We start from the raw sequence: 11,388 nt of genomic DNA, 5'->3' as shown, positions 1-11,388 counted from the left end.
TAATTCCAAGAAAACGTGTAAATCTGCTACATACAAACAATACAACACAATCAAGAGCTCAACAACACATAAATATAACAGAGGATATTGTATAAACTTTTTCTGTGATAATTATTGTTATATATATATAATATAGTCTCTCTCATGCATCATCGATCTAAATAGACCAAAAAAATGTTTGTGGGGGTTCATTATTTCCCATCTCTCATTTGTCTAGTCAATTTAAAGCGTGAAATGGACAAATGAAATGGTTGATAAAGAATGGGTCCATCTTTTTGAAGATCAATATACACGAAAATCTTGTGGGAGCTATAGAGGGGTATGCAATTCCAATGAATACTCAATACTTAAACAGTCCAACTAAGTATTATTTAAATATTGTTATTTATTTAATTTTTAGAAAAAAAAATAAAAGTAAGTAATTTTTTTTTAATTTTTCTACCAATTAATATGTAAAAGTAAATATTTAAATTAATTAACTAATAATAAATTTTTAAAAAGATTAACTAAAAACTAAAATTTAAAGGGCAACTAACATTTTTAATATTAATACTTAAATTAGGAGCATTTGTCACAAAGTTAAATGCGCATGTATAGATTTTGCGATGTTTATTTAAGAGAGAATTTTTTACACGAAAAAATCTGAAATTTTTAAAATTAATAACATCGGAAATTCGATTAAAAGAAACATCTGAAATTTAAATTTAATAAAAAATCATTTTTAATGAGTTTTATACAGACTTATTTAACAATCTACTATATTATTGTTAGCTGAAATTAATTACTACAATGTTAGTTCTTAACATTATATTACTTTTAATTTAATCAACAAGTTTTTAAGTTTTAACTGTCTAGTTGAAACTTGAAAGTAACCACATATAACCCTCTTATTTGATTTGTCAATCATTCTATATTAAGTAATGAGAGTAAATTATCGTTTTTATCTCTAACGTTTGAGTAAATTTTATTTGTATTCTTAACATTTAAATCGTCGTATCTCTAACGTTTATAAAAGTGATTTAATGTTATTTTATGGTCAATTATATTAACAAATTAGATTGTATTTTTTCAATTATTCTCACTTTGATGTATTCATTTTCAATAAAGTCTCACTTGAATGTGTTCAATTTTAATATTGTACCCGATATTTGTTTTTAGGTTCAATTATGTTCTTAGAAAAGTAAATTATATAAATGTTGTAAGAATTAGTTTCAAGTTTTGATAAACTATTTTTTGAAGTGAATCATTGGTTCTATCTCAAATATTTATATTTTAATTTCAAGACGAGATATATTTTTTAAGTAGTAATTATTAGTAGAATATATTTTCTCTGTGAAATTTTTATGTTATTATAATAAGCTTTTAGATTATATATATAAGAGATTTATTAAATAATATTAGACAGATACAGAACATAGAATATAATAGAACCTGTAAGAACATTCATTTTTTTTTTTTTTTTTGAAGAGCACACATTCACAGTGTGAAAGAAAGCAACAGAGGTAAAAAACACAAAAAACAACAAAAACAAAGATAAATTAATCTTTTTCTGCCTCCTTTTCACCTGTCTCCTTATCCTATCCTACATATCATATCGCTAATATGAACTCCAACATTGCTATATTAGTAATCTCATCTTATATAATATAATCAATAATTCGTTTAACTCTAAATTCTAATACAACCAAACTTCTGCATATTACATATCATTCACAGTACATTACTTATTATCATAAAAAAGAAGGCTCAAATTTCTATCTAACTAAAGCAAACAAATGAAACCAAGAAAAAAAATTCTAGTCCTTAACAATTTTATGGTGTTTAAATTTGATAATGTATTACAAGGGTAGAAGTAGGACTAGACTCGGTTGTAAGCAAAAGATTTGCTGAAGAGGCGACGAATGTATACGACTTGCAATATACTCGTTGCAGCGAACAACACATATTCCAACACTGTGTAGAACACTACCCTTCTTCGAGTGCTCTCATTTGCTGTATCAACCAAAAATCAAACCTTATTAACACACCAAAGTAATAACTAATTTAAGAGTAATTATCCAAATTGGTTCTTGAAATTTTTAAAATATACAAAACAGTTTCGACAATTATTTTTATTAGTCAATACAATTTTCATCAGTTAGTCATTAAGAATGACTGCTGACATAAAATATTAACTCAACACAAGTTTATCGTTAAGTATTCACATGCACAAACTGAACAAATCAATCTCCACAGTTAAGTACAAAACACTCCATGCAAAGTTTAAAAAACTTGAAAACAGTCTTTGAATTCCAAAACAGTCACTTTCGAATATTAAAAATATATTTATTTAATAATTTTTAACTATCATTTTTATATATTTAATTAAGGTGGATATCCCAATGAAAATTTCATAATTATCTATTCATATAAAAATATTTTATTTTGACCATTAAATGATAGATTTTAGGGTTTAATTTTCAAATGTTATAAAAGTATTATTTTGTTTAACGTGTGGTGAAACAAATAAGTCACACTTTTTAAACCAAGATCATATGAGAAGATGTTTTTGACGTCTTTATTGGAGTAGTTGCTTTTAATTAAATAGAATGAAGAAGAATGTAACTTACTGTATCTATGTCTGGCATCCCGCGCTCTCAAATACTTCTGCTCTGATACAATAGATTCCAATGCCTCTCTTAACTCTGCAATCTTCACATTGATAGGGTCCAAATGCTCTTCACACAGCAAGAACCAAATAAATAATATAAAACACAAAAGTATCAATTAATTGGAAGTAATAACATATGTAATTAACTGACCATCTTTGGCTAAATCATTTTCATTAGGAATGTGGCCAATGTGAATGTAGAAAGAAACAGTCTCAGGAGTTGAAACAGGGTTAATAAAACAGAATTTGTAGATCCCATTTTGCACCGCTTTGAACTCAAACTTGTCCCCCGACGTTCCCTTCAAAGAGTGCACCACGCTTCCACCTGGACCTGTCACCTATACACCAACATCAGTTAAACTCTGTTATGATTTTCTGTCACTAACAAAATAAAAAAAAAGAGGGAGTTACAGTGAAATCAATGCCAGGATGATCAGAATTCCAGAAAATATCATGGTCCATGACAACAAAACTGCCAGAAACGATGTCACCATCATGAAAAACATGCTCTGATACGCATTCCATATCGCTTAAACTGATGGACAGAGCCAATCCCTTTGAGATCATGGACACCAGGAAAGCCATCACAATATTAATGGTGCACATCTTTGATGATGAGAACCAACCCATGCTTAATTGTTATGAACAATGTCTCTCTCTATCTGCTACAAACATTCACTTTTCATTACAACAGGATTACAATTTACAACCAACAATGTTGATTCATCAAAGAAGTGGCAATTTTTGACGGCTTAATTTGTGCTTCTGTAGTTTAATGGGTCATTACTTCCATCTATAAAGCCGCTCTACTCATTTAGTTAATTTCTCCAATTACATATATTTATATATAATTAGGAAAAGTATTTCATTTTCTCTAGTATCATTACATTTACATCATAATAACTCATCATAATAATTTATATATTTAATTTATATTTATACACTAAAGTACTTTACATACGCATAAGATTATAGTTGTTATTAATAAATTATATATTTTAAAAAAATTTAATTAATAAAACAAAGAAAATAGTTTTTAGTGTTAGTATTTTTTATTTAACATTTATAATTATGTTTCTTTATGGGAACCTCTTTTAAGTACTTACGCATAAGATTATAGTTGTTATTAATAAATTATATATTTTAAAAAAATTTAATTAATAAAACAAAGAAAATAGTTTTTAGTGTTAGTATTTTTTATTTAACATTTATAATTATGTTTCTTTATGGGAACCTCTTTTTTTTTTTTTTGCAGCATTTCTTAGCTTAGCATATCAATGACTTTAAGAGTTTGCTATTGGACAATAAATTATTCATTTTACAAATTTATTTTCAACTAATTTTTTTCTGATGAATTTTTTAAATGTAATAAAGAACCTACCTACGCTACACAAAAAAATTTATAAAAAAAGGAAGAAATTTTCCACTTAGTATAAGAGTTTGATCACAAAATTAGCTAGCTAGGACCTTATTAGAGCTTTTAGTTTTGTACACAATATATATAGTTAATTATAACCTAGCAAAATTTGGGGTCTTAACTAAAATTGAGTGGCACTATAAAAACCTTCGAACAATTTAATTTAATAAATTAAGAATTTAATTTTGATGTAGTAAAAATGTAAAACATTTTATACAATAATACAATCATATTTATTTTTTTGGATTACTTATTTTTGTTGATATGACATTACGTAATTGAATATATATGTAAAATTACTTTATTCTGACGGTATATCAAAATTAAATTTATAAGTTAATAATAATTACATAAACCGTATTAAAATTATATATTTGTATATAAATACATATATAGTTGAATTTATTTTTAATGTACATTTTATATTCAATATATATTCTACCTTAATAACTGATTTTGGTAACTAATTTAGTATATAGCTAATATGATGCTATTTTGTTATAATGCTATTTTATATATAATTTTTTTGCATTGTATATTTATATAAAGTTATACAAAAATATTATTATAATAAGAATGATAATATCTATTTAAAAGAAAACCTAATAATGTATGAAAATTAATTGTGGTTGCTCCCGACAAGTCCATGATAAACTTTTATGTGCTTTGTTTGCCAAAAAATCACACGTATTTCTCCATTACTAATGGACAAGAGCAAGGGAAAATTATTTGGTGTGCACATAAATATCTCAGCATGAATCTGTTTGCTCTTCGAAATATCACAAATCTTCATTCAACAAATCATGCAACCCACAATCACATTGTAAATTAGTCCCCCACAAGCCACAAACTGGTAGCAATAATCAAAGATGAGGAACAACCCCCCCCCCCCCCCCCCCCCGGGGGGCAACCCACCCAAACAAAAACAACAAAAAAGTCCTGAAGGTTTTCAATCTACTTTTGCAACCGTGTGAATGTGCATACCTAATCTCCAATGTGAGGAAGACACCACAATTCTACAAACAGAAAAAATGATCACTTTCATTATTATATAACTATATCATGCTCCATAATGCGACACGTTTCGTCTTTAGACCCCTCAAATGGGAATCTTCAACACATGGAGATACCTAACTACATGCTACAAAATGTAACATCATGAAATTCGTTTTCTAATTGGTGGCATCGTGTTTTTGTTCTTCTTCTTAAGACCACCTAATGGCAAAAGTAGAATCAATGGAAGAAAAGGAAAAAGTAGTATCACACATGCATAGGGATGATGATGAGATGAAAAAATATCAAACCGACAAGGTTAACCGTCAACTGATGGCTCTTCACTCTAAAACAACATTCAGTTGTGATTCTTGGGAGATCGGGATCAGCAACTTGGTACCCATTCTACATCTTCTCAATCATCTACATTTGTTAAGGGAATATAGTAATTAAAATGAACAGTTATATATATCTGGTCACTTAGACTAATTCATATTACGATATCATTGAATTGGGTGTATTTTTTTAATTACATTTATATCTCATTCAATAATTTAAAAATGTGAATATATACATATATGTAAGAAATTGAGTTATTCAAATATTTTTTGCAATTAAAATTAAATAGGAAAATGACAAGTAGGATGATTGATACATGATGAAATGAGATGCACTACACAAGAGGGGGGGGGGGGGTCTTGAGTAGGTTAAAAACTTTAGAAGTGAACCTTGAGTAATAGTACCGCTATCACTACCACAGAATCCTTGTTCCAATCAACGCCTGCAACCTACCTAATAATGACCAAACATTAAGCAAAGTGATGAGAAAAATTGAGGTTCTACCAGGTAGCTAGTGCTACAAAAGGACATTAAATGAGAGGTTAGAACTTAGAAACACCAAGATGTAAATAATATTTTTTTAATTCCCCATAGGCCATAGTAGATAATGTCGTGGCTGGGGTGATTTTACTGTCTTGCCCCCAATTGAGGTGATGATGAGCTTGAACAGTTGAAATTCCATCCACCGGATGAACCCTCCTAAAATGAAGAATAGTGAATAAATGTTACTTTGATTCAATACTGATTTCTTTCACTTAGGACTTGAACCCAAGTAACCCAGCCGATTGGCCAACACATTAACATCCTCTTCTTCATCTTGTGAAATGTCCAAATCACCCTCAAAATTCTCACTGAACAGCTCTTCCCAGAAGCCTTCGTCATCAAGCTCCTTGTCAAGCCTCTCTTGCTCTTGCTCTTGCTCTTGCTCATGCTCATGTTCAGTACTCTCTCGCCTCCCTCTACCATATCCTTGCATCTCCATAGCCAGAATTTGAAGCTCAGAAGCTCCAAAGCCACCAGCATAACCAGCAAACTCTGGTGGATTCTCAACCTTAACAGTAGTGGTGCTGCAACTAGGCCCTTGCTCAATGGGCCTCCTCCTCTTCTTGGTCATGGCATCCTCAAGCTCCTTCCTCTTCTCCTTGTGCTGTATGAGTTGCTGTATAAACACGGGGTTCTTCATTGCTTTGGCCAAGAAAGCCATCATCTGCTGCTGCTTGATCTCAGTACCTTTCAGCCTCTGCTCCATTGCCTGAAGATACGATCTTGTGGTTTGTTGCTGCTGTCTTAGCCTCACAAGCTCAATCATCAAAACCTGCTTGTCACGCCTCAACCGGTCGATCTCTTCATCCAATCCGAATCGCCCTACTTCAAGGCAGTGACCCTGCTGCGACTGCGAAGTCTGCGTTTGGATTGGTGGCGGAGGCGCCTTCCTTCTCCTTATACTTGTCAACAGGTGCCTGTGCCCTCTCACAAACCCTTCATTCGCAAATTCCCATTTATCTGGATCAATCTTTCTAAAACCCTACAAAATAAGACAAATTTGAATTCTCAATAATTGTTCACATACCGCGGTAGCAGGTAAGAGAATTCCAGAAACCACGAGACCAATTGAATTAATTAAATATTCAATCATATAGTGCCAGGTAAATAATCACTAATCAGTAAAACCTTTTTACAGTAATTAACAATTATAACTGGTTTCTTTACACTGAAAATAGCAAGTTAAGACACGTAATTAAAGAAATTAGAGAGAAGGCTTACGTAAGTGTTGAGCTGCCTTACGAAGCTGGAGAAGTTGTTATGCTTGAAGTATCTTGGAAGAAGGCCTCTGGAGAAGGCGTGCGGATCCCAAACCACGAAGCTTGCTCCGCTTCGGCTCCACGACACTACGTGGTCTGTGGCCGGATCGTCCACCGCGTCGAACGTCTTCGTCAGGAATGGTGGTGGCCCCGCTTCGTGGAGCCCCTCCATTGGCTGCGGCGGAGGAACCATCCTCGTCTCGTCATTTCCAGCCACAAAGTACGACGACGACGATGCTTCCTCCTGGTACTCTTCCTTCACCGGATACAGATAGTTCATTTTCCCAAACTGAATAATCCTATTGCTGAATTATATATTCAGTAACGAAAATGAAAAAGAAAAAGAATAAGAAATGCAGGGGAGCTCTGTTTCTGTATCCTCAGTGGATATTAAATCAACCACCTTTAGAAGTCTATGCAAAAGTTTAAAATTTAAAATTCTATTAATTTATTAACATAATTTAAAACTCAAAACTCTCTTATAGAAACAAATTCTATAGTGAGAAAGTCGTTGAGACAGTTATAGAAAGAAAGAAGAACGGCAGTTTGTTATAACACATAACACACACTCACTCATGTGTGTCACCCCTTATCTATGAAGAGAGCCAGTGCTGGCGTGTTATAAGTGATTATATATAAGGAGGAAGTTAAAATAGTATTAGTGAGTGATAAACAAAAGGATTTGGATAAATAATTAGAAGAATAGTGTTTAAGAAGTTTCTAGACATATTGGGAGGAATACTATTATACTATTGAACCCGGTTTCCACAAATAGCAAGCAAGTGGATGAGCGAGAGAGAGGGGTTTCTTGGCTTGGAAAGTTCTGGAAGTTATAGAAAGGTTAGCACACGGTGATGACTGATGAGTGCTGTGGGGGAAGGGCTATTATTTTATGGCGTGGGGTTCACATGTTATTAGATTATTATCAAACAAAAGTGGTTTTGGTTTTCTTTATGGTTTCGCACACAGATTTTTCTACAATATTTCCTCTCATTTCTCACAAATTAAAATTGGATCACTACTTTCAACAAAACATCTTCGTTAATGCATGTTATACTATCACCAAAATTTATTGTTTTGACTAATAGCTAATTATAAATATTTAAAATTATTAATGCTTAAACTTTTCTCAAATATATTTATATAAAATTAATAATTAAATATGTATAAAAAAATAAAAATTGAATTAATTAAATTAATAAATAATTAATAATTTAACTAAAAAGTTTTAAATTCAAATTTTGAAAATAAATAACAAGTTTTTGTAAATATATATAATGAAAAGTATTTTTAAGAAATGGACACTAATTCTTCTATTATATATAGTAGAGAAGTATATAGATAATAGTTAAACATAATGTGTATTATATTCAATAATTTAATAATTCTCTACTATTCACCTATTTATGTGAGTAATTATCTTCAACTCAGCACTTTATAACAACATAGATATTATTTATTTGATTGATCATTTCGTTTAAGTAAAAAATCTTATCCCACTCTATTTCAGATTCTATTCCCATTTTCTGAACCGAAATAATTACCTTTTTGATGTTTCCGTACTACATAGACAAAATCTAATATCACCTCATTTGTCAAGTTTTCTAGCTTTATAAGTCCAATATATTTTTAAACTGTTTATATGATGAGAAGTTAGGGGGGAATTATTGAGGTTTTCGTCTCCGTTTCTTTTATTATCTAAGCAAAAAGTAAAAAAACTATACATTGACAAGATGTCTCTATTTTAGAAAATTAGTTAATCTGATATCTTTTTAGTTTTTATAGATGTTCCTATTCAAATGTGATTTGATAATTGATTGTTTCTAAAGAAATCTATTATCTTTGCTAACCACATTCAACAATTACATTGCATTTTCAGAAAAAGAGGGGTGTTAGGGAACAACAACTTTTATGATTTGTAGTTATTAAATAGTCATTAATAATAATTTTAATGATATGAAATTAGTGTAAAATTTTATTTAATGGCTCATTTTTTTGCTGGTTATATACTGTTGGCCAGAATTTAATAAAGTTGCTGCTCCTAAATTTTTTCTCAAAAAAATTAACCTAAATATACTAAGTCAACGTAGGGTTGTACTTGTATAAAATAAGCTTGTTGACTTCAAGTTATACAACAAATTCCGTACAAAAATCTAGATTATGAAAAAAAAAAGGTTACAGCACCTTTTTATACCAGAGAATTGTAAGTGACAATTAAGTAAATTATTACTCTTGAATCATGATTTAAAAAATTAATTCATTGGAACAGGAGTGATGATATTATTCCACCTCTAATTATTCCATTTTAGCAATGTATATTCCAAAATTGTTATTATCAGTACTATAATATTAAAGAAACAAAAAAACAAACAGAATTTATTTTATTTAGTTTTTATTAATTATTATAATAATTAATAAATTTTAAATAAAATAAATTTTAATTATTTTTTATTAATTTATTTTAATTACCAAATATTTTTATGATCGGCAAGTCAATCCCAATACTATTGATAAAATTAAAAGTGACTATTTCTCTTGATGAAGTTTTTAGGTGTATTCATAAATTGAGAAGAAAATGATTAAAAAAAATAATACTTTAAAAAAGGAAAAATAAATGAAAGAATATTAAATAAAAGTTCGTACTGCATAAATTTTTATTTATCCACCTGTTTAAAATGGATAAGAGAAAAGAAAATAATTGACTTTTAATACATATTTTAATTTTCTTTACTAAAACACCTAATAATATTAATTTGAAAAAACTTAAAATATTATATATATATTTGATAACTTTTATAGTTTTATATTGTAGTCAAATTGTCCAATATATGATTATAATTTATAAAGGAAAAAATAAAGTAACCCTTAATAATGCATTATTAACCAAAAAAAGCTACCCTACTTAATCATTATCAAACCATATATAGAGTTTGCCCTTGATGCAAAAATATTTATAGTTACCAACATTCCCTCCATTAATTCGTGGCTCACATTAGCTTGAATATAACCACAGCGAGCTAAGTAAAATAAAATATATTATAATAACTCAACTGGTCCTTAAATCTGATTAAAATAAATAATATATTGAAAAATATTAAAGCAAAGAATCCAAAAAATGAAGCATGTATTGGCACTTGGCAATTAACCCTTGTGACACGCCATTAATACTATACATAACTAATAATAATCCATATCCATATATATACCCTTGGAATCTGAGTATATATGAGAGAATTTGCCACGGTTATATGCCACCAGAAGCATCTTTGGTTCCCACCATGTCGAAGATGCATTTTTAAAATCTTAAACCTTAACGTGTTATATATATTGTGTCACCTAGCTAGTTGATTATATAATATAATTGATCACGAAAAAAGGCACTATCATCATAGATATCACTACCATGTAAAGTATTATAATATTATTGACAAGGGAATTATATATTATGGAGATAAGCCCGATGAATGTTCTACAAGGTTCTCGTAGCTACTAGAATTTGTATAGAAGAAATTGTTATCATTTAAATATTTATGTTACGACAACAATTATTGGTGTATAAACTATATTTTTATCCATTTTTAATTCGTCCGATCCCTTTCTTTTGGAGGTGTATGTCTCATCATGTGATTACGTGCTTAATATAATACGGTGATTAATTACTTACTGATTAGTCACGGTACAATATAAATATAAAATATATAATAACTTAACTATTATTGCTTGTAAGTTTTTAAAAATTATTGGATATTATATAAAAAATATTGATAAATTATTTCTGGTTGATCTAATTTCGGGAATATTACGCGTTGATATTTTTCATAAAAGCCCTTTTGGACCCATTAATTTAGAATGTGGACCAAATCAAATATGATGTGGACAGGGAAACTATTTGGTTATGACAATTACTTGCTTTCAGCCAAAAAGTATTATAAAATAGAATTTAAATTTTTTTTTGTTTGCATAATCTATAGTATGTGACCAATTATTTGCTTGTCCGTGAATGCTAGCTTGACTCTTTAATTAGCTGGTAGTGGATATTTCTTGTGAACAAACTTTGCTTTTCTTGAAATCTTGACTACTAACTATTGATGAGGAACGACTTTGTAGAATATTCTATAAAACTGAAAATTTTACAGTTAGATAAGTATGAAAAATGAAAATATATATGAATAATAAAATAATGGGAG

At 29.5% G+C, this 11,388-nt stretch overlaps 2 protein-coding genes across 7 annotated transcripts; both read right to left on the bottom strand.

The window, feature by feature from the left end:
• Nucleotides 1-1,623: 1,623 nt before the first annotated feature.
• On the bottom strand, nt 1,624-5,873 carry LOC112696247 (transmembrane emp24 domain-containing protein p24beta3). 4 transcript variants are annotated; one of them, XM_072196812.1, is made up of 6 exons: nt 5,789-5,873; nt 5,376-5,483; nt 3,062-3,312; nt 2,802-2,988; nt 2,610-2,717; nt 1,624-1,992 (listed from the first exon to the last, which is right to left on the bottom strand). In XM_072196812.1, the coding sequence occupies exons 3-6, from the start codon at nt 3,278-3,280 to the stop codon at nt 1,859-1,861; spliced, it is 648 nt and encodes a 215-aa protein (XP_072052913.1). In that variant the 5' UTR covers nt 3,281-3,312; nt 5,376-5,483; nt 5,789-5,873; the 3' UTR covers nt 1,624-1,858. The 4 variants fall into 4 exon arrangements, with proteins under 4 accessions (XP_072052913.1, XP_072052911.1, XP_072052915.1 ...); XM_072196810.1 differs by having other exon boundaries at nt 3,062-3,315; nt 5,789-5,868; XM_072196814.1 differs by having other exon boundaries at nt 3,062-3,315; nt 5,372-5,483; nt 5,789-5,817.
• On the bottom strand, nt 4,831-8,125 carry LOC112696246 (heat stress transcription factor A-7a). Of its 3 annotated transcripts, none has more exons than XM_072196809.1 (4): nt 7,164-8,077; nt 5,789-6,924; nt 5,372-5,483; nt 4,831-5,083 (listed from the first exon to the last, which is right to left on the bottom strand). In XM_072196809.1, the coding sequence occupies exons 1-2, from the start codon at nt 7,479-7,481 to the stop codon at nt 6,151-6,153; spliced, it is 1,092 nt and encodes a 363-aa protein (XP_072052910.1). In that variant the 5' UTR covers nt 7,482-8,077; the 3' UTR covers nt 4,831-5,083; nt 5,372-5,483; nt 5,789-6,150. The 3 variants fall into 3 exon arrangements, with proteins under 3 accessions (XP_072052910.1, XP_072052909.1, XP_025604684.1); XM_072196808.1 differs by having other exon boundaries at nt 5,376-5,483; XM_025748899.3 differs by having other exon boundaries at nt 4,831-5,483; nt 7,164-8,125.
• Between the last annotated feature and the right edge of the window lie 3,263 nt (nt 8,126-11,388).

Source organism: Arachis hypogaea, chromosome 6, assembly GCF_003086295.3.
Source record: "Arachis hypogaea cultivar Tifrunner chromosome 6, arahy.Tifrunner.gnm2.J5K5, whole genome shotgun sequence".
Taxonomy (NCBI): Eukaryota; Viridiplantae; Streptophyta; class Magnoliopsida; order Fabales; family Fabaceae; genus Arachis; species Arachis hypogaea.
Note: the sequence above shows the minus strand (reverse complement) of the source record. Positions and strands in the feature narration are given on the sequence as shown.